The 22079-nt window shown below is 45.9% G+C and overlaps 2 protein-coding genes across 2 annotated transcripts in view; one reads left to right on the plus strand and one right to left on the minus strand.

The window, feature by feature from the left end:
* Window positions 1–22079, plus strand: part of LOC149329202 (uncharacterized) — a 136684-nt gene that overhangs the window by 44450 nt on the left and 70155 nt on the right. The window contains exons 2-3 of the mRNA XM_089560144.1: window positions 20595–20722; window positions 21470–21505. Coding sequence (XP_089416270.1) covers window positions 21496–21505 — 10 coding nt within the window. The 5' untranslated portion in view covers window positions 20595–20722; window positions 21470–21495. The remainder of the gene's footprint in view (window positions 1–20594; window positions 20723–21469; window positions 21506–22079) is intronic.
* LOC149329203 (anoctamin-4-like) overlaps window positions 1–22079 on the minus strand; it is a 54295-nt gene that overhangs the window by 27926 nt on the left and 4290 nt on the right. Inside the window, exons 4-18 of the mRNA XM_089560143.1 lie at window positions 20584–20685; window positions 18654–18716; window positions 17469–17552; window positions 16401–16601; window positions 14696–14794; window positions 14095–14172; window positions 11363–11517; window positions 9593–9699; window positions 8915–8970; window positions 7430–7486; window positions 6484–6548; window positions 5154–5288; window positions 3676–3781; window positions 1651–1711; window positions 684–766 (exon numbers count right to left, since the gene is read on the minus strand). Of these exons, the coding sequence (XP_089416269.1) occupies window positions 684–766; window positions 1651–1711; window positions 3676–3781; window positions 5154–5288; window positions 6484–6548; window positions 7430–7486; window positions 8915–8970; window positions 9593–9699; window positions 11363–11517; window positions 14095–14172; window positions 14696–14794; window positions 16401–16601; window positions 17469–17552; window positions 18654–18716; window positions 20584–20685 (1452 nt within the window). The remainder of the gene's footprint in view (window positions 1–683; window positions 767–1650; window positions 1712–3675; window positions 3782–5153; window positions 5289–6483; window positions 6549–7429; window positions 7487–8914; window positions 8971–9592; window positions 9700–11362; window positions 11518–14094; window positions 14173–14695; window positions 14795–16400; window positions 16602–17468; window positions 17553–18653; window positions 18717–20583; window positions 20686–22079) is intronic.

Consider the following 22079-nt stretch of genomic DNA (forward strand, 5'->3'; position numbering starts at 1 on the left):
ATGCAAAAAAAGAAATAATAGGATTTCGGAGTTGGGGCTTCAAAGCTACGAGGTTATAAGACTTCTATGTGCCGCAAAGATCCCTAGGAATGACGTGAATGCCGAAATCTGGGGCCAAACGTAATTTATTACAGGACGCTATATTTACTCCCCAATGCGGCCTGTGTAGGGGCAGCTCCACCGTAAATACCCAAACTCCTTTACAAGCCAGTGCCAGCGAACTTTTACAAATGAAAAAAAAAATGATTTGGCTGCCCCGCTTATTATGTGTTTTCTGATATCAGTCACTATAATCGCATCGTCATCAGTGAAACGGTGAAACTGAAAAAAAGTTAAACAACTTTCTCATCCTGTGCTGTTGCCTCGTTATAGGGCATCTGCCTAGTATGCTGATGTTGGTGTAGGCCTGAATTCCAGAACCACAGAGGACACTTGGGCTCAATAATTCAGGCGATATCCAAGCACTTATTTTCAACAAAGGTTTCGTGAAGGAGAATGCAAAATTTTATCGAAGCTTTGCTGAGCTAAGGCGACTGTTAACTCTAATCATTCGCTTGTCTGAACACCGCTCAAAGCAAGGAAATTGCACTAAGCCAATAAGACTACAACGAATACCCATGTTTGGCTGACGCAGTGCACAGCAGAGAAAGGAGATTCAAGGTATAACAAGGTACCACACTGACCGTGAGGGTGTCCACGTTACTCAGGTTCCACTCCCAGGCGAGGACCACCTGCTGCCGCTTCCAGAACTCGATGAATATGGTGGCTGCAAATGAAGTGGTAGGAGCGTTACTTTCTAGTTAGGCAGTCGATGTTGCCTGGATATGCAACGAGTGAACGCAAGAAAATAGTTCCTCCTTCAAGCGGGGATGGCGGGAGAAAGATGGCGTCGCATGGAAATCATGTGAGAATGCCGTACCTCACCCATTATTGGAATGAATGGCACCTTCTAGGCGTTTAACTGATCATTACTTGGCGGGTATTTCCTCCTCTGCTCGCTACGTTTTTCGCCTAATTTTTTTGCTGCCCTGACGAGGCAGATCACGTCTTATCCTGAGCGGGACCTTTACAGCACTTTTCCTTTCCTCAGAACCTCCTCCTTGTCTCTAAGCTCTGAATTCATGTATGATTTGGATATAGCACACACACAAAAAAATGCAACCAGTTTAACTTTCGGGTCTTCAAACTTTTCTGCTGTGGAATACACTGACCAAAATGCTCCAAAAAGAGCAATGGGGGCATTGAGAAGGCAATGAAAAACTACCGGTTAAAAGATTTTCATAGCGTTACGTCAAAGAATTTTGATGGGTTGCACAAAGCCTGGATGCAGTATAACGTACCACATGACATACTATGAATGCGCAGTGAGGATCGCAGTCGTCATCTGAAATACTCGCCATTTTAGAGTCAACGAAGTTCGCAATCCATGACGTATTTGATTTAATGTGTCGACCTTTATGTATATTCAATTTTGCATTTACATTATTACACCCCGTACTTTACTACGGTCCGCATAAATTTGTTGCTGGGTGAAGACGGATACGCCCTACACCCGCCTTTAAAGCGAACGAGCTATTCTTTTCGCCTTTTTCCTTATGTTTGGGCGCTTTATAAAAAAAAAACTGCATCAGATGAGGAGGGTATACTTACCCCATAGCGACATGAATACCGAAAATCCGACTGTGCCCGAGTTGTCGAAGATGGAAACAATCTGCGATGCAGCGAAATACGGCATAATAGTTATTTTCTGCATGTGCCACCGTTGCATAGGGGCCTAGACCTCGTATTTCACTCCTTCCTCTGGTCCATGAGAAGTGGGACATTGCAACAGAGCCCCGTTCAGGACAGTTCCATAATACGGCCAGTTTGTCAATAAACATAAACGAATGGCAGATTCTAAGTTGCACGAAATGTGCGATAGATGTGTCGGTTTTCCTTTGTTTCTCGAAGTGCGACCGTTGTTAAGTTAATATGAAATATCAGCGGATGAGATTTTCATCATACCAACTCGACTGAAATGAGGCCATGGTATTCAAAAGCGCACTCTTATAACTTGAGCTGAGTAGTTGAGCCACAACGACTCTACTACAGTGTCAGGATTTCCTCACTCCGATAAAGTCGGGCACCTTTGGCTGCCCTCTGCAGATTCGCAAGCAAATGTATTGAATTCGTGCTGGGAGGGGCAGTTTTCCTGTGTTCCCTCCCCGATGATTTAGAGGCATGTCAGGGCGTCGCTGACGAAGCCAAGCGGTGCGACGGTAAACTATGGTCAGGCGTTCTAACACGCTTCGGCTTTCCCGTATGTATTAAGAAAAAAATTTCGCCGAGTTATCCAATAAGTGCTGAGCGAAATCACCAGTGATTATCCCCCATCTTTCCTGTGAGCTAAGATCAGGGACTGGTTCATGTTTGCTGTAGGAAAAGTAGTCTCAAATGAGAAGAAAGGAGCCGTCAAACCACACGCCAATCTCACTTAGGACTGTTTGCTCAGAGCGACGCGAAACACGGGGAAACACGCGAAGCATCTCTCATTTTGTACTCCGGATAGTGGTATGTGGTTGTCCGGTAAGTTTCTCGAAGAGTTAGCTATGCTTTCCGCGGTGCCAGCTCCTTGGTTAAGCGAACTGGGTAGCAGTTCAGTAAAGCCTTTGTATTAAATACTATACAGCACACCGGTTTCTCTTCTTTATCTGTAGTCCACATTAAGCCATAAGCATTATGGACCTCGTTAGAATGACGGCTTGTGAAACGAGTTGAGCGTGCTCTTTTTCTTTCTTGTGTTGTCGTCGTAGCGGCGCAGTATTTTCACTTAATGACCTCTTGGACAGGTTGCTCGATGCCATCATCCTTGAGTGACTTAGGGCTTCTAAGGGTGGCACAAGAGGCCCGCAACATCGCATAGCAGCAAATTTCGTAGTCTGAGCATTTCTTCAAAGAGTGTGCACTCTACGTCAAATTTTTCCACTCCGAGCAGGTTAGCTTTTCGGCCCTGCCGTGTGGCTGATTATGCATCCCAAGTAGTCCAAATTCCTTTAAGTCTAGAGTACCTGTAATCGTTCACTTTTCGAAGGTTAGGACTTCCAACGACGCTAGAAGGGCTCCACTACGCAGCTTAGAAGCAATAACCCCACGGGGGTCTAAACCTTTTCCAGAGGCTTCAAGTGCCAATCACACAAAGCTCTAACGTGTCATGACCAACCTATCATAGTACATGCTCCCCTATAGATGCACTAAACAAAATAAAATCTGACAGGTGATTATGCAATGTGATGCGGCATTTCGGCGTGAGCAGTAGGATTTTAATTTTCGTATGATTAAACTATCGCAGAAGCCAGTTAGCACGCCTGCTATCTGCGGCACCGCTGGTCTAGGGACCGGCAGCCTCCATCGGTAACCCTGTAGAACATGACGGCACTGGACCAAATAGTTCCTCATGCTCCCGCTTGGGCTTCTATTGCTGCGTGCCTTCTCTTTTCTTTCCTCCCTTCCCTCTGGCCTTTTCCTTGCTGAGGTCCCAACGTCCACAAGAGTGCGCTTTCTACGGAAACGTGGGCTATAGTGCTACCGCAGTAAAAAAAAAAGGGAAACTGAAGGTGCGTTCGAAGCATCTGCTTAGACCAATGGAGGCACGGTCTGAACTCATGATGTGCTGTGTAACGTAGCTCATGCTTATACCTTGGTGATGGTGCACTTGTTTCCGAGCCGATCGTAAGGGCAGAGCTTCATGCAGCTCGGGCACAGCGTGAAGTTCCCGAAGGTGTTGGGGTCGCAGGCCTCCTCCCTGCATTGGTGGTATAAGCACAGAAGTTGGCGATTGCAACCAGGGTAGAATGCAAGTTTCGCAAAAGTAAAAAAATATAATGCAAAACTGTGGCTGTCTTCTCATCAAGCTATAGGTGCTTTCGGAAGTTGGCATGGCTCTAGTACCTTCTCCACACCTAGACCTCAATGCTAGCGAGCAGGTACACAACACGGAATGTTTGTCACAAGCCTGAAATGCTGATGCCTGATTTGGTATCGAAAGCGGGTCGATCAGTGCAAGCCTCAGTAATCGTTGACTCATGCAGTCCTTCGGCCGCATGCGTTTTGTTGCGTAGCACAGATCGTACATTACAAGAAGTATAACGTAATTCACCTGTAACGCCGAAGCTACTGACCTTCATGGTGCACTGTGGCTTCTACCATTCATCCCAGCGAGCAGGATCGCACTGAATTTTGGTAATCAATTTTTAGAATTTTTTCCAGCTCATTTTGGCTTCGAGAGTATCGCTTCGAGAGTATCGGGTGCGCGCACGCACGCACGCCCCTCCCGCCTCCCCCCCCCCCCCCCCCCCCACACACACACTTATGCGTAATGAACTGCAGAGCGGTGATGAGAATTTTTTTGTACGCATCGTATGCGTGAATAGTGCGTACTTGGTTCGATACGTGGTATGAGATTCTAGAGCTTCCACACCTCAACATAGGACAGGAGAAAAGAAGTAACATTTTGACGCGTAAAAGCATATCACTTACTGAGAACGCGTCTTTTTATTTTTTTTAGAGTTCCAGCATGACCAACAAGTGGCGGGAGAAACGAAATGTAGACAACGCACGATGAAGAAGAGTGAACAAATTCAGTCGCGGATCTTCGTTTCTAAGGACCGCCGGATCACCGTCGTTGCTGCTTGACCCCAAACTGTGCCTCTGCTCAGCGTGCAGCACCGGGAATTTGTGGAGTGTGCCTCGAGTCTTGAGTCACTTTATTTTTTCAGAGTAATTCAGAAGTACATCCTCCGGACTTTCCAAGGAAGATGGCGAGACGATGTGAAGGAACATATAAGGATGAAGCAGCTGAAGAGGGAATGCGTCTACGATAGGGTGGAGTGGAGTTTGCGGTTCAAAACAATGACACCATACGGGCATAAATAGGGTAAAAAAGCTGTAATGTGGAGGAAAATAATTCTGGACCACCGTATGGGTAATTTCGAAACGCAGCAAGTCAAGGACGCTCTTTGGAAGAACGCGCTGAGCATGAAGAGATGTGCTCTTCGAAACTATAATACGTGGACGGCACGTCGATCGAGATCCATTGTTTTACAGTTCAGTAGTACGCCTCTAAAAAAAGCAGCCACCGACCGATTCCGGTTCCGTCTGCGAGCCATTGCACTCACGTGGGCTTGTTGGTGAGCATGTAGGCGAGTCCGTAGAGCGACGTGAAGATCCCGACGAAGGCCGGCAGGATGAGCATGGTGGTGTAGAAGCCGATCCAGGCGAAGTACAGGCCCACCTTTTCGCCGAAGTAGCGCCTGCGTTATGAATGGTTACCAGTGGTCACGCAGTGGTCACCCCGCTAAAGATTGACCCGAACCGGTCTCGGCGATATTTGCCCTAAATATTTTTTGCCTGCAGAGCAAAGCACAGCATGTAACGATACGCTGCTCATTTTGGGCACCAACATTGCCGATGGGACGGGCTACGACGTTAATGAAAGAAGAAATAAATCCACGTAAATTATATACATAGTAAAAGTTGTTCGAGAAACTTTTATACAAAAGAATATTCTAGAAAAGCTCCCCTCTGCATATTAATTTTAAGCTTTTAGGAATCGAGTACCATAGACGTGCCTCATTATTTAACCGACCGTTATTTCTTTTTTGATCGTAGTGGGACTAGAAAATGCTTATTAACGGTTAAGTGTTTTGGGATCAGAACTGAAAGCGCCGATTATTTAGAACCCGAAGGCGGAAAATATTTCTATACATGTGTCTACAATGTTGTCGGTGCACGCACACACACAAAAAGCCACTGAATGCAGTTTTTCCCGTAAGTACAGATTAATAGCCCTACGATAAACGAAAAGAAACACATGGCTAAATACACCTTAAGCACCCATCCTAAAACGCGAATTGCGGACAGAACACTTACAAACAGTATGAGTCGCCTCGTATAACTCGTATAAGAGGTCCCGTCTGGTGCGCCGTTTTTATGCAAGGTATGTATTAACTAGCCCGGCTTATCCCTCTCTTGAAGGTAGGTATTATTAAAGGCAGTATGAACGAATCACTCAAAGCTGCAAGGATTGGCGAATAAGAAAAGTCACTTTGTCCTGCAACAATAAGCTACTTCGCTGGCATGCGGGTCTACTAACCATACTATGCTCCACCCGTCACGCCAGCGAGGTTTCCACCTATGCATCGCCTAACCGCTAAGTAAAACAGAAGAATGGCTCCTGCCTTCACGTTATCCAATCGCCTCTTTCCCTCTTCTTATGTCCTTTCACTCTGTGTTAAATTATAAGCACAGAGCTTAGCAGCCGCACCTTTTGCACAACCCTGACTATGTGGGCGTCCGAAAACACAAGGAGGTGTGCCATGGCTTAGCAATGAATGCAATGGATCGGCCGAGCTGCTGATATGGATATACATCTGTAGCTGAGAGCCGAAAAGCCCTTTTACGCAGGTCGGCTTTCATAAAACACGCGGGACGTGGACGGCAGCTCACCTGATGAGAACCAGAGGCTGCTCCTTGTACCAACAACGCACTCTTCCCCACTCGGCGTAGAGGACCTGCAGAAGAGAGGCAGTTGTGTGTCGCGTCAGTTCCCGACGAGGCAGAAGGTTGACACAGCAATTTGGGGATGGGAATCGCAGTCTTCAAAAAAAGATGAATGGAGCCGTTTGCAAGCTTGTTTTTTTTTTTTTTACTGCTGTGATGTCCACACTACTTACGGTCAACAAACTACAGATTTAGGACATTTACGCACGTATGTGAGGACGAAACCGCCTCAGCACGAAACGAAAAATATCAGAGGGATGCGATATGGAAATTATCATCACAGCGTAGATTCGTATTTCCAAACACATTACTTCGTACGGCGTATACATATATCACAGCATGCCTGGAAGCCAATGGTAGTAGTTAGCAAGAAATTCACTGTTACAAGTTACCAGGGCTACTATGCACTGGAGAAGGCATTAGAAATAAAATTCGCCGCTGCGACTGCTTCCTTTTAATACGTCAAGACTGATCCTGACCTTTCGCCCTTTCTACATGCATTATGGGCTATGACACTGCGACTAGCTCCTATCAGCCAAGAATTACGCTGATGGCTGAAATCAGTATTGACTCAGTCGCTTCATGTTCACTGGAAGAATTTCTAGAGCGAGCACCTACAGACAGTAACTGATGTTTCGTGCCGTCATTTATTAAGTATTTCATGCTAAAACACAAATAAATGGCATGTTTATTTTGTATTTTCGTGTTGTTTTGTACTAAATTGTGTGCCCTGATATCTGAATTTCTTGTTTGTTCGTATCTACTAGAAGCGGGGCCCTCGGGCGTAACTAGGCATGACTACTCAACAAGGATGTAATGTGTGTCTGTCGTTTAATATCATCCAGTCTTTTCCCTTGAGCACGCTATTTACTCCAATAAAGAAGAAACGTACTCGGCGTTCGGCGTAGGTCTCCGTCGCCTTGTTGAAGCGGCCTTTCCCGAAAGGACCCTAGGAAACGAAACGCGAGTAGTTAGAAAGGCACGCACAAAGATGAGTAATTTATTTTTTCAAACATGAACGCATCCACACGCATAAATATATCATTTTGCAACGACTGTTGTACATGAAATCATCTCAATATTGACCACTGGTGGAGTAGCCTTCCGTAACGGGAAATACTCTTTGTCGCTCCGTGGCCATAGAGAATGCAATGTAGAAGGACATAGTCGGGTTATGGGGGATGCTGTTGGAAACTGCTTGCATTTATGGACTACAAAGCACGCAGAAATAGTGAAGACATTCATGCGGAGAAGACTGGGCACTTGGGCAGGAAGTCTACCGTCTCGTCCATGTTAGCCCTTTCCCAGCCATGTGTTTTTTAATTCTCAAGCACAACCATACGCCAACAGGAAGTACCTCATGCCACTGAGCCAGAAAATAGTCCATGCTTGGTGCGAACGTTGTAAACACACCCGTCGCTCGTTTCTTTGTCCTCAGGGAAGCCAAAGACAAAAATTTCAGCCGCAAGTCATTTTCTCTGCAAAATTCCTTGCTGACATAATGGATTCATCGCCTTGAATCAGTAAGCAAACCCGTAAAAATGACTGCGCTTGTGCAATTTAGCAGGCTTTTACCTAAAATGAGGGAGCTGGGCTCATGCTCGAAAGAAATGGTGGCCCAAAGTATTTTTGTATGTGCGTTCCTTCTGCAGCTGTATTCCATGTGCGCTTAAATTTCGTTCTTCCCACTTCTGTATTAAGCAGCCAATGAATCGTCGCAGACCGCAGTAACTAAACAATACTAAATATTCGGCTTCTCCCAAAGGCCTAAACAATTTATGGCATTTAGGCGGCCTCCGGATAAGGTAGCAATATTACAAATCTCAGGGAATAACAACAGCGCACGGAGGAGAAATATTTAACCCTTGCACCGTCTACTTGCCAGGTCTGTGCGATTCAAGAGAAAGTGGCCTCAAATGGCGCAGCAGAGACGCCGGGACTGCTAACAGCCTGTGTCCTACATATGGCAGGAGGCGTGTTGACCATGGTGCAATTCACGAGACAACTCTTACTGTGCAGGACATATAAGAAAAAGATTTTTTAGCGTGAGCCACATTGGCCACAGTCTCGCAGTTTCGCGTGCTCCCTCCGTCGACCATACTGCGCATGCGTGAGGAGTGAGTGGCGTCACTGCGCGCCTCTCCGAGATCTCACCGCGCGCATTCACCGTCCCCTCGCCGCGCGCGCTCGCCGCTTCCGTTGCTGCCACCGGCGCACAGACATGTGACGTCACTGCTCACGCTACGTACATACTGGCATAGCAGAGCTAAGCCACTGCCAACTTTATACACGACGTTATTGTCAGGAAAGAGTGCCGGGTAGAACGGGGTCGAGCTGGAGACTAGAAGTCTGTTGAATGAAAGGTGGGATTACTCACATCATGCAGAGGGTACGCTGCCGAGTACACTCCCAGGCTGAGGAGGTTGTGTATACCTGCAAACGCAATAAATTGTATGCTGGGCTGTATTTTGTACACCTACAATGAATGTTTATAGAACACGATTCAGTGAAGAAGCTCAATTTCTTCGCGTCCAGGGCAGCATTACTTGATGCTTGCTGAGACATTCTGTAATTTTCGCACTCCATATACGGCTCCTTATTCGTATTCCAGGCAGCTGCAAAGACTAGATGAAATTGAGCTATATCGTTCCGTAAAATTTCGCTTGCGAGTGCGCACGTGTAAAAGACAAAGAAGGCGAGGACATCAGATTTCCTCGGAGTAGCTCTCTGAACTTTTTGATTGCAAAACTCCTGGTGTCTAATAATGTTCTCATCTTAGACTATGCAACACACATAAAAAAAGAAATCATCCTTAATATCTTGCTTCATGTCTCCCAAATATCTTTCGTGCAGAAGGCTACCAGATCTGTAGGCCACATGTTAGCACTATGGCAAGGGGGATTATATTTTGGTGCGATGTGCTTCCGCTTCGAATATTGTGTTTGGTTAGCGCTACGAGCATGATATACTGTGTTAGCGGAACACGCCATATTTTGGCGGGGTGTGCAACTCGTCGCTAGGCGTAGCGTAAGGGGAAAGTGATGGGACGACTCGCCTCTCTGGTGCTCGGCCTCGTCGTACTTGGCGCGGGTGAGCACCTCCCACGCCATGCGACTGCGCGCCGCCTGGGAGAAGAAGGTGTCCTTGTTCCCGATGAGGTACCTGCGCGGTGAGGGAAATGGACGAAGGCTCGCCCTCTTGGTTGTACATTTTTATTTTACTACTTTATGGTGCTGTAACAATGTCTGACGGCAAGCTGCTCTCTAAGCACGCATAGACAGCGTATTTTAGATGAGTCGTCGTGGAATTAAAGTTTTCTCAGTTGGCTTATCCGTGTGACAACCCATGCTAGACCTGACGAGACCGGCCATTCATGGACGATTTTAAAGGAGCCGCTATCTTGCGCCCAGAGCTGTCAAAAATTGTGGGATATCACACCTCAGTTTTAGGTCGCGGAAATATGCGTCAGATACTGGGGAAAGCAGAGTAAGCGCCTATCTTGTGACATGTATGACGGCACCGCTGCTGTTTTGGTTTGAGGCATGTGTTGCATCGGTCTCCTTAATTGCGAGTTGGCGGCTCGCAGCTTCCGTTGACACACTATGCGACATTCAAACTTTTTTTTTTTTACTTTTCCGAAACTAAGGGGTCGGCTTGAACGTCACATCGATAGGATGCTGGAAACATCTTTGTGCGCATACTAATATTGCGTAAATAAACGTGTACGCGCAGATTGCCGCCATTTCGAGGTGCCTTCCGGCCAACCCCTAACACTGGACACCTTAGCAAGATGGCCTGGAGTACGAAGTTGTTCGCCGAGGGGCGGGAACGTTTTGCGGAATATTACTCAGGCTTTTACAAAAATATGTGAGGCTGAAAAACAATAACTTCGACCATCAGTCTCCTCTTATGACAGTCACGCACACAAGATTTGAGAGAACGTTATGACGTAAGCTTCTTTATTAAATACTGGTCTCCTGTCCTGGGTCAATGGTGTCAAGCCCCTACATGGAGAAATTCAGGCCGAAACAATAGTTTCATAGGCGGCTTGACATGTTTCTTTTTTCCCAGAATATATCAGTGCAGTAACACAACGGAACGATATCGCACACATGAATAGATGAGTCTGCTGCCATTCGCGATTGAATAAACGGTTATCGACTTTGGACATGAAACGACTCAAGGCTATCTAAATGCCCGAACAGCCTAGACCAATGAAGTCAGAGCATTAACCAATATAGCAATCATTGCAGCCATGAGCCGAATAACTCAATAATGACAGCCCTTTAGTGACAACCCTTGTGATGAACCCTTGCATTTCCTTGAACAACTGGGACTCGCAACTTTTCCTTGCTGCAGTTGTAGTACCCAGGCTCGCTCCGTCTTGAAAAAGACCTTCTGATGTACAGGTTACTTCTGCAGCTTTCCTCAAAAAGCAGCTCAAAAGATGCGTCAAGAGTTGATGGCCCACCTTGTCTTGTCTTTTTAATTAGTGCCGTTCCATGTCCTGCGCTTTCATTTATAATTTTACGATATACCAATTTTCCCAGGTCATAGGCCTAATATGCAGTCTCTTCGTGATTATACTACTATACTACATGAGGAATATATTGAGTATATAACCATTTATATGGACTACAAAGAAAGCACTCAAATGAAGCATACAAAACTCGTTTATGCAATATTTCGATAACATGATATAACGAATTCAGGCAATAATTTCCATATACATCGCTATTATGTCCGTGAACGTGCTTGTACAATGTGTTTCGAAGAGGGGCTATAAACAAGGCGCAGTGGACGCCTCCAAAGGGAGCCCGCTCACATGGCCTCCCTCTGTCGCACGAATTCGGCGTTGTAGAACTCGTTCTCGTCCGGGATGAGCTTCTTGTCGTACGGGAAGGGCGACTTGAGGCGGGAGAGCTTCTTCTTGCTCGGAGCCTTTCCCACCACCTCGATCTCCACGGAGTCGCTCTCGAACTGCGCGACGGGAGAGAGGCCATGCTCTGCATCAGGAACGCTCCTTCACTGAAACTAAAGTAACTTTTCAGAATATTACCGGCAAAAATCAGAGCACAAAAAACATCGACGGAGAAAGGACCATAGGTCATATCGGGGCAAAGCTGCGGTATGACCTTCCTGATGCTACAAATCAGAGCAATTCTTTTCCCAGGTTGGTGAAAAAATGCTATAAATCAGAGTATTTTTAAGTACTTTTTGTTTTCTGTGTTGAGACTGTTGTTTTCCGAATGATATGTTTTTGTGGTCCTTGTTGATCGCTTTTAATTGCAGATTTTTACTTTCTACATAAGAGTGACAATGAAAAATATATTTTTCTATTGTAATGAATAAGCCTTGCGCATCTATATGCATGTAAATAATTGTTGTTATGCCTGCGATTTACTACTAATTCAACTTATTTGCATGGATCCTAACAAGCTACTAGCTAGCACGCAGATGTTAGTGCAATCATGCCTTTTTCATAAAGACTGCCTGAAAATAAAAATCAATCAATCAATCAATCGATAATAAAGCACCCATTAAGCTAATAAGTACTATCAGCACATTTGGCTGATTGAAAAAAAACGAAGAAAAACAAATTAGTGCATCTCATAACGATGTACTGTACAAAAAACAAGCGTGGCATGATTTGTGAGGTACTTTCTATGCAAGACAGTGCCTGCGAACATCATGATACCAGTGGTTTTTCCCGAAAGGGGCTACATCCAGCTGCGGAGACCTAAAGAATTGAATCACTATACGAGTGGGCGCATAACATATGAGTCATTGAGGTGCGCCGGAGACACTGCGATGGAGGTCGTAGAGGGAGCTGAGAAAGAGATTCCTCAAGAGGAGTCTTTCTTGATACGCAACAGTATCTAAACTTTCCGGACGATCAAATACGAAATCATTTTTATGAATACAGAGCAAAACATTGTAAAAACGTTATTTCTGTCAAATCAGGATGCACTCGCTGAAATTTAATAGCGCACTGTGTAATTGGCTCATTCAGAATCAATCAGCACGCATGTATTCGAGGCAATGAACACAAACAGTGATTAAATTAGGTGTATCGGTAACGTAACACTTCTGATACTTTTAACGCCTGGTGTATGTTCCAAAATCACTAATTCTGCTAAAAAACAACTATGTTTATATTCACCTAATGTTGCCATTTCACGGACGGCTTCCCGAGAAATGAGTTTGTTGTGCAGCGTTAGAAAACTACTGAAGCGTTTGAAAAGCCACTAAAAGAATTACTGCTTCAGGTGCTCCTGCTAACAAAAAACTAATGAACTTCTCCCTGACCCTTTGTTCGCAATGCATACAATAAACAGGTAACAGGAAAAATTTTAATGAAAAGAAAAAAATTACAGCGTATCACCGGCATGAGTGACTAGAGAAACGGAATAACTGTCAGGATCACTGATCACTTGAATTAATGTAAAAAAAAATAACATTCACGCTAGTTCTTTTTTAGCACGAAATATGAATTGATTGATATTTATCCAAACAAGCAGCTGTATTGCTTGTGAAACACACTGTAGTAGAGTGTTAATCATTTCTGTCCGTGTAGTGGTTTTGTAAGGTGTGCCGAAATGTCCTTACAGAGGTGCATATGAGTTGCGCCCTTATTGAAAAATTTGAAATGCAGCTGCCTTTGCTAGGTTAACAGTGACATCCACGCGCCATAGGCGTTGAAGCATCATGATGGGGCACACCAGTCATTCAAATGCTCTTCAAAATGCCAACATACGTGCGGCATCCTTCGAAGTTTTGCAGAACAACGCGAAAATCAGGAGCTCTGCATTTAGCCTCTTGCGAGAGCCTGGAATAGTTTGCGATCGCCGCTGAAAAGGGTCTCATTTTATTGCCTCAGATAGTGCAACACGCAGATGTTTTCTGAACAGATGAAAGCTATGAAAATCATTAATATTGTTACGAGACGGCAAACAGATGAAAACAGGATGACGTGACGGATGATGAGTAAATGATTTAATGGCAGCGAGCCTCGCGCAAGCCATCCGTGCAGCGACTCTGCCAACTTTGTCGTCTTCTAGTTCGTGACAGTATCAAGAAATTAATTAGCTCGAAGCGTTACGGTGCAAGTCTAAGGGGAATTCAGAAACCCGTATAACCAACGAAGCTAGAGTGCTGTTGTAACTTAAGAGAGCACAATGTGGATACAAGGTGTGCAGGCGGCCAGTTTCTAAAGCGTTATCGATTAATGCCCTCCTCCAGTTCCTGTTCTCAGCAACGATATCTCGAGGTCATCGCCCTCATTTAATTACGTCATTGCAAAATAAAAGGTCGCATGAACAACAGTCATCCGTCAGAAGACCATTGGGCCGTTGAAACCAATTCATCACTTCAATCGATGATGAGCCCCATGTATTCTCTTATAGCCTACTAAACCCCTCACGGGCAACAATGAACAGCTTGAATGTGCATGGGTGCATGAAGCCCATTACTTCATAAGAAAACAATACACGTTACCCCAAATGAAGTAACAGCAGCATCTTTGCAGAAAATAAAAGAAAGAGTCTCAAGACTCACGACTCTCATGTCTGGGAAGACAGGCTTCTCGCCAGGCTTGATCTTGATCTTGGGGAAAGCCATGGCAGGACCCTTTTTCTGTGTGAGAAGACGAAAAAAAAAAGAATGGTTGGTGTCAGTATCTTGGCTATGTAACCACGAGGATCTTCTGCTTGTTGCTTTTTTTTCTGGTGGACTATTACGAATTGAAACCTATTAAATTTTAGGGATATATGTTGGAGATGTTTGAAATAAAAGGGCGTTAGAGATGAGGGTTAATGTATTTTGGTTCAAATCCTGGCAAAGTCAGTCGGTGCAACAACTTATTGCTTAAGCATGTGATAATTAAATGCACTTTGTACACCAAGGAAGCATGGTGAGCTGCGAAACGTGTACCGCACTGCACGGCTTCTGAATAAACACGACGTCTAGAATGCCTTAGACGTAGACCACTCTGTCTCAATACAAGCATAGTAACTGGCAAAACATGGCGCTTTTTCACATGAGTGCGCATACACCGAAATAAGGGGGAATTCTTCGATTACTCTTATTAGTGAATAATGCTTGGACCGAAAGACGCAGCGCTTCCGATGGTTCTCATTCTTTTCCCGTGGTCGCGTACCTTCACAGGCATCCGCATGTGCAGCTGCTCGGCGAATTTGGAGAGCACGGACCAGGGGGCGTGCACTTTCACGAAGTACGTATACCCGTCCCACGAGTCCTGCGAACAAGATAGGTTCTGCAGTGGTGCTTTTGAACTACACACAATGCAAGCAGTGGCATCGCCTGCGCTAGGATATTGCCCTGCTTAACCAAAATAGTGTCCTGCTTTTCAAAAACTTCAGGAAACAATTACATTTCGTGCTCAGAATGCGACACCATTAAAGCCTGAAGTCACCTTGGCTTGCTTCTCCTACTCTATCACTGCTGCTCGCCACATGCGCTTAGCAGCCGGTACACCCTCTTCGGCGACATAATTCCGTGGTCACCCTCTCCGCTTGTGGGGATCTTCAGCTACGGTAGACACAACGCGGCATTGATTCTGGTTGCATTCTAACCTGACACGTGGAACTGTCTAGACACATCCGCACAGAAAAAAGCGCACTTGCAAAGTGACGCTTAGCCGGCAGCCACACTACGCCATATCACATGACCAGAGCACCGGCCAACTCGGTCATGTTATGTTGTCTCATTACGTGACAAACGCTCGTCGACCAATCAGCCAATTTTACAATAGACGGCCCGGACGCCGCTGGGCTTTTTTCCCAGAAGAGGCGTTTAATGCTACGTCATTAAATTTAACGCTATCACATTGAAACCACGTGGACAAGTGACCATTGCTTCTTCACAAACGAGCTTAATTAAGGATCCTTAATTGGCGCCTGAGGTCATGTTCTAGCATTCGCACTTCCTTTTCTGGCGAGCTTACCAGACGTTTAAAGGACACGAACCCGATCTGATTTGCACTGCAGAAGCTACTGTGCTCTTAACTACAGCCCACTACCAACGTGAGTTTTGCTTGTGATGATAGGCAATGCTTGCGTCAAGGCACAACCATGTAACTCAGTGCCAGGACATCATCCTAAATAAATGACCTCCACTCGTGACATGCTTTCTTTTGTTTGGACGAATGACCGTGCTCGCAAAAGATGAATGCGCGTCTTCGCGCGCTCTACTGTTGTGAACGCCTCCTCTCGCTTACGCTGGCGCCACAGCACAGACCGCGCCAGGCACACGATGAAGGAACTTGACTGGTCGAGTGCCCACCTGACATCCTAGCCGCCCCGTTGTGCGAGGCACCTCACCACACCATAAATTGGAACTAATCAGAACTAGTTTGGAATGTGCCGTCATAGTTGTAAAAATTATAGGCATTACGTACCAACAGGTAAAATTTATTACTGAAATATTTTTAGTGTGGGAGTCGCCAACCATCGTGGTTATTAAGTGCAGGCTTACCGAGAGCAACGGAGCCTTTCACGTTGCAAACTGCGAGCATTTGGTCCCCCATCGTTCGACATCCACCGCTCACTTTCTCAGCCGTTTGACGTCCTCTGAGAGCATTGCTTGCTCTGAAGGGCTTATCGTTCAGACCGTATATTAGATCCAGAAGAACTCTCGGAAGGCCAATGTCCTGCGTGGACAGTGCGGTTCGTGGTTTCGCTTGCGTCAGTACGAGACAAACATTAGAGGACCGTTTTGTACGCGGAAGGTGGTAATGAGCTTGATGGCCTGCTAGGAACTGTGCGGAAACAAGTCGATGCCAGATGCAGGAATGTGGCACGTATTAGCGTGGAATGCCTTGGATCAGCTGTTCCATGGCTCACCTCTCCGTTGACGATTTCGATGTCGAGGCCCTCTTCCTCGAGGTTGTCCTGGAAGATGCGCCGGTAGCGTTCGTGGGTCGGGTTGCCGTGGTCCTCGTATGCGAGCACGACGTCGATGCGCCGCAGACCGTCTTCGAAGAACAGCGTGCGCTGATCATCGGGCAGCTGCGGGACGTCCTCCGGCTGCCCTTCGACGCCATGCTGCATGCGCAATGTCCGCAGGGATGGCGATGACCCGAAAAGTGGTGTCCATGGTGAAGAACACTTACTGTTCATTCATCTGTAGGCTATGCCGCGGAAACACTGTGTCTTGTAATTTTGAACTGTAACACTCAAAATATCTCGAGAATATCTACGCGATATTTCTAGTCTGTGCCGCACTTACAACGTCTTTGTATGCAGAAAGTTAATGGCCGTAGTTAAAACCAAACGCACAGGTAAAGTGGCCGTGGGCGCAAGTCAGGTACCTCGTTCGAACAAGGACACATGTCCTTGTCAGACACCCTTGAAGACAAGTTTCCAAGGTGAAACCTTCGGAAACCGGCGCGGCCCCGGTACGCTTGGTTCTTTACAGTTCTTTCTGTCCACGTACTCATCCGGCTTTTTCCAGCAAAAGAAGATACTGACTAATGAAAGAAGCTCGCAGTTCGAAGCTTTGAGATCACGACAGAAGTGAACTGAAACCTGTTTTGCTCATGGGCAAGTAATTTTGCAGTGATTGCTCTCTCTCAAGGACACTTTCGAAGAGTTAAAGATGCCGTCATTGTGGCGTTACTTTTATCTACTAGCACACTAAAAAACATGACGAAAATACGCTGCTTTCAGGTGGATGTAATGTAGTAAGAGCGTGTCATTCTTGGGCTTGGTATTTATATTGGTCCTTGTAATTTACCGCAAGAGCTGAACACGTTCTGGTAAAAATCGACAAAGAGCACAGCCGCCACAGCCACAACCGCGCACTGCACAGGAGAAAAAGTATGGGAAGCTTCTTAGGTTCCAAGTTTTACGAGTGTGTGTGTGTACTGGGGAGGACGGGGGGGGGGGGGGGGGTTAAACGGCGGGCCTCACCTGTCCAGCATCGCCTCCCGAGATGGCGCTCATTTCCTTGACGCTCGTCTCCTCAGCGAACCTTGTTGACGGTCTGCGCAGGATCTGAAAATGCACAGATGGGTAACGCCAGAATCAAACCTGAAGTTTGTCGCTACGTACATTGTAAGAGTGTCATTAATGGAATATCTACGCATGACAAAAATACCACTGGCGTATTTCAAACACGCTGGTTTGTTGAGTCATTATAACATGCAGGTGTGGCTGATCGGGCTAGTTGGTACTTCATGACAGTTAAAAATGCAATACATCGCAACTTTCACTCCGACTTCCCCCCTCCCTGTAGAGGGCGGTTCAGGTGTCCACCGAGATGACAGAGAATTACTGCGACATTTCATTTCTTCAAAAAGCGTTGCGTTCAAAGGGCAAGGCATCGCGCGGAACGAATGGTGGCGTTCCGTGGACTCCCTGGCACGGCTACAACACGCTGTCGCGTTCCACTCTTAGCTCTTAGCAAGCGCAATTAATTAGCATTTTTTAGTGTTTAGTCATTAATCAGTAATTAGCCTTTAACTAGTAATGTCATTATTAGTAATTAGTAATACATTATGTGTAACGTCATCCAGTGGTGACGTCAGCAGTGTCTGCAGGGGAGACAATGTACGAAGTAAATTACGACGCAACGGTTACACCGGGGGTTTGTTCATAGAAGGCTGCGAGCTATGGAAAGAAAAATGATAAGTGTAATGTTAAGAGATCGGAAATGGGATAAGTGGGTGAGGGAACAAACGCGGGTTAATGACATTCTAGTCGAAATCAGGAGGAAGAAATGGGCTTGGGCAGGGCATGGAGTAAGAAGGCAAGATAATCGCTGGTCGTTAAGGGTAACGGAGTGGATTCCAAGAGAAGGCAAGTGCAGCAGGGGGCGGAAGAAAGTTAGGTGGACGGATGAGATTAAGAAGTTTGCGAGGATACGGTGGCCGCAACTGGCCAAGGACAGGGTTATTTGGAGAGATATATGGGAGAGGCCTTTGCCCTACAGTGGGCGTAGTCAGGTTGATGATGATGGTGATGGTTATACCGGCCCCTATAACTCCTCGAGTCATCTTACCTGAGCTATGTTTAAGCCGACTCGATTGCGCTCTTTGCTAAATATGGAAGAATTATATTCCCAGTGCTGGCACGCAAAAATTCTGGGACACTCACCTTCTTGTCCGGTTTTTTGGGTGGCTTCACAGCTGGCTTCTTCGGTGCCTTCTTGAGGGTCTCCTGCGACACGTTGAAGAGAAGGCGCATAGCGTGTCATTTAAGTCGGCATTCAATCCTTAAAGCTGACGACGTAGAGTACGTTTCGTACGGAAAAGAATAAAAACAGAGAAAAAAAACGAACAACTGGCCCTTTTCCTCAGGCAGCAAGAAACGCTTCCCCTTATTTTTTGAAAAACAAAGTTACCTCATTTTTCGGCTAGTAGCCTTTACTTCAGGCACGTTGGATATACGTCAGCCTACAACGAACACTGTCCGCGTTTCGTGACTTAGTACTTCTCCTTAGCGCTCGTACTATGTGGCGCAGCGTTACAAGCAGCAAACTGGCCCTTCGCTTTTGGGAGAGCAGGCACGAAAAGCGTATATATTTAAGCGCGGATATATCAAACCCGGCAGACCTCTCCTGATTAAAGTCTCTCTCTCTCCCATTGAAAATCCTGTGTGAAGCTATAGGAAACCTGCGCCCTATATCGAAATCAGTTTCCAGAGCTCGTTCGATATATCGAACTGCCCACCGCAGCTCTGCCAGTCGCTCTTCCTTTAACGGCGCTCTTCGAAAACTTTTCGCGCGCGGAGACGGGTCACCCTCGTGGCCTTGGGCCCCCGCTGGGAGTGCTGGCGGTGTGAAACCCAGTGAACAGGTGGCTTTGGGGAGAAGCTGGAGTGTGGCCTTCAATTTCTTCTGCTCATTTTCCACGCCACATCGCTGTAGTGCGGTAAAGCCAGCCTAACTAAAATCTAGCTGCGGTCCTTATATGACGCATTTCTGTCGGTTCGCTGTCGAAGCGTTGCGAAACGAAGTTTACCTAAATTTTAATGAGTGGTTATTCTTTTATAGTTTACTGGTAACGTGATCAGAGATCCTGTGATAGGTAGTGGCTAGATACAAAAAACATCTGCTGTGGAATCGATACCAAGCCGGTTTAAGGTCAGTAGCGATTAACTAGGAGTGTGCTACCAGCATGTCGGTGGGCGGGATGTCGCTGCAAGAAGCGCGTCACTAGCGCGGATGCAAATCATCGTTTCTTCTGGGTCCCAGATAAGCTTATGTACTCACATTTTTGATATATAGAATTATCAATATATTCAGCCATTTTGCCATCCTAATAAAGTTCGCTATAATCGGGGTGCACTGTATGTTCTGTCTTTGAAATGATGCGCCGATGATTAGTAGAGAAATTCGCCACATAAAACTGGCCTCAGCCGGGTAAATAACTGATAGCGGTATTTCTCGTTCCCTTTTGTTTCCAAGTTGTTTTGAAACACCAAACGATGAACAGGACGAGGAAGTTCAGTACAGGTAACGAGAGCGGAAAATGAAAACACCATATACGCTCCACTCAATTTAATTCCCAGCATATATCTTAGGCTTCCCCATGTGCCGGAAAAGAAATGAATCAACAGGAGCCGTATATTGCTGCTTTTTTAAGCGTTCCATGGCCTGCATTGAAATTGGAGATCCTAGGCACTGCTAAATGTCGAAACCGAAACATCAAAAGAGGATAGAGAATTCAGTTGTCAGTTATCTAAAGGGATTACAAAATTAATGAAGAGTAACGTGTTGCGCACCATTCCAAAAAATGAAAAACGCGCAAGCAAAATCTAGAACGTTTACACGCTTTAATGGATTAATGAAAACCAGAGGAGAGGCTGGGAAAAAGTGCAATCAAGGGTTTCTTAACCACCGTTATGCGGGGTCAAACTGCGTGTCACTCCGATTCTCAGCATCTGCTTAACGCCGTAGAACGAAATAGTGTCCATTACGACCATGATACATCGTTTACGCTCCAAAACGGCAAGGCAAGAACGTGGTCCTGAAACAGTTTTTGGTGGCCACACGTGCGTACACGAAAAGTGTGCAGCAACTCACTTTGCTTGCAGATTTCTTGCCTGAGGCAGCCTTGGAAGCCTTGTCGCGTGCCTTCCCTCCTTCAGACTTTTTGGACTGCGATGGACGCTTTTTGGCCGGTTTCTGAATGGTGACAACAAAGACACGTGCCGGGGAGGATGTAAGCACACACACGTCTATCGACTGAATTTTGGAAATTTGAAGTGATGGCCATTGTGTTAGAACACTTTCTTTGGTGAGTTGATATGTCATTTAAAAAAGGAACAGCGCGACATTAGAGAGGGACGAAAGGAAAGACACATCAGGGCAGCGCCTGTTCTCGTGTGACCTTCCTTTCGCCACTGTAAAATGTCGCACTCTTCTTTTTTACAATCGCCGTTGTGCTCACGGGGACAGTAGTCCCTGCGGCTGTAGGAGCAGCAGCAGTGGTAGCAGCAGTAGTAGTGGTAGTGATGGTAGTAGTGCTAGGATTTTATGTGGCAGTGCTAGTAGTAGAAGCAATGGTAGTAATAGTAGTCGTACTAGCAGCAGTAGCTGTAATGATTGTGGTAGGAGTATTTATAATGGTAGTAGCGGTAGTGGGTGTTTTAGCAGTAGGTTTGGTAGCATTAGTAGTAATAGGAGTACTATTATTACTAATGACTGCGGTAGTGGTTGTACTAATATTAGTTGTAGTAGTAGCAGTAATATGGACGGTGCACGCGAGTAGGAAAAACGTGTATCGCGACGCTCTCAAGCAAAGCGTGCTCACGAGTTCCGTGTGGGCACACGAGAGACATCCACCTGACCAGTGATGCATGTTTGACGTTTTGGAAGGAACTTATACAAAGACGTGTTCTCTATTACATTCGGACTCTTGTACATCGGATGTCATCGCCTTGCTTTAACTAAGGGTTCTGTGTTTCAGAGGATGACCATGGACCTAGAGAGGGAATGCAGAACGGTGCGTTTAAAATTTAATATGCATAACATCTAATGTTGAACCGCCTCGGAAGGAAAAAGCACTTTAAGATAAGAAGTCAGGCGTTGGGAACGGTAAGGGAATGCATCTACTTATGGTAGGCAGGGAACGCGCACCCATACCACGAGAGTGAAATAACTGAGAGACTTAAGAATGGGGTGAAGTGCCTTTGCAGGTTTCTGAGATCAATAATGGCAGTTTACCACTGTCCCTCGAGAAGAAAGTAGATGGCAGCACATGGGGGATAACGAAAAAGGTTCAATCTAAATTGTGGAAAGCGCAGGGAGCTATGGAAAGGAAAACGATATATGTAAAGTTTAGAGACAAGAGGAGTGCGGAGTGGTCCTGGAACAAACGCGGGATGATGATGGTGACGGATAATGAAGGGTGCCCATGGCGAGACAATATAAGATTCTTAAAGATTAGTGGCGTGAAGAACATCAGAAAATACTTCACGTGTTGGGTACTTAACAATTCACTTCATGGCCCGAAATAGTAAAGCTGTCATACTGTCAACGATGAGCATCCGTTGGCTTCACTTATGTGATTAGAATGC

The sequence above is a fragment of the Amblyomma mixtum genome, chromosome 9 (assembly GCF_055824585.1).
Source record: "Amblyomma mixtum isolate Tamu chromosome 9, ASM5582458v1, whole genome shotgun sequence".
Lineage (NCBI taxonomy): Eukaryota > Metazoa > Arthropoda > Arachnida > Ixodida > Ixodidae > Amblyomma > Amblyomma mixtum.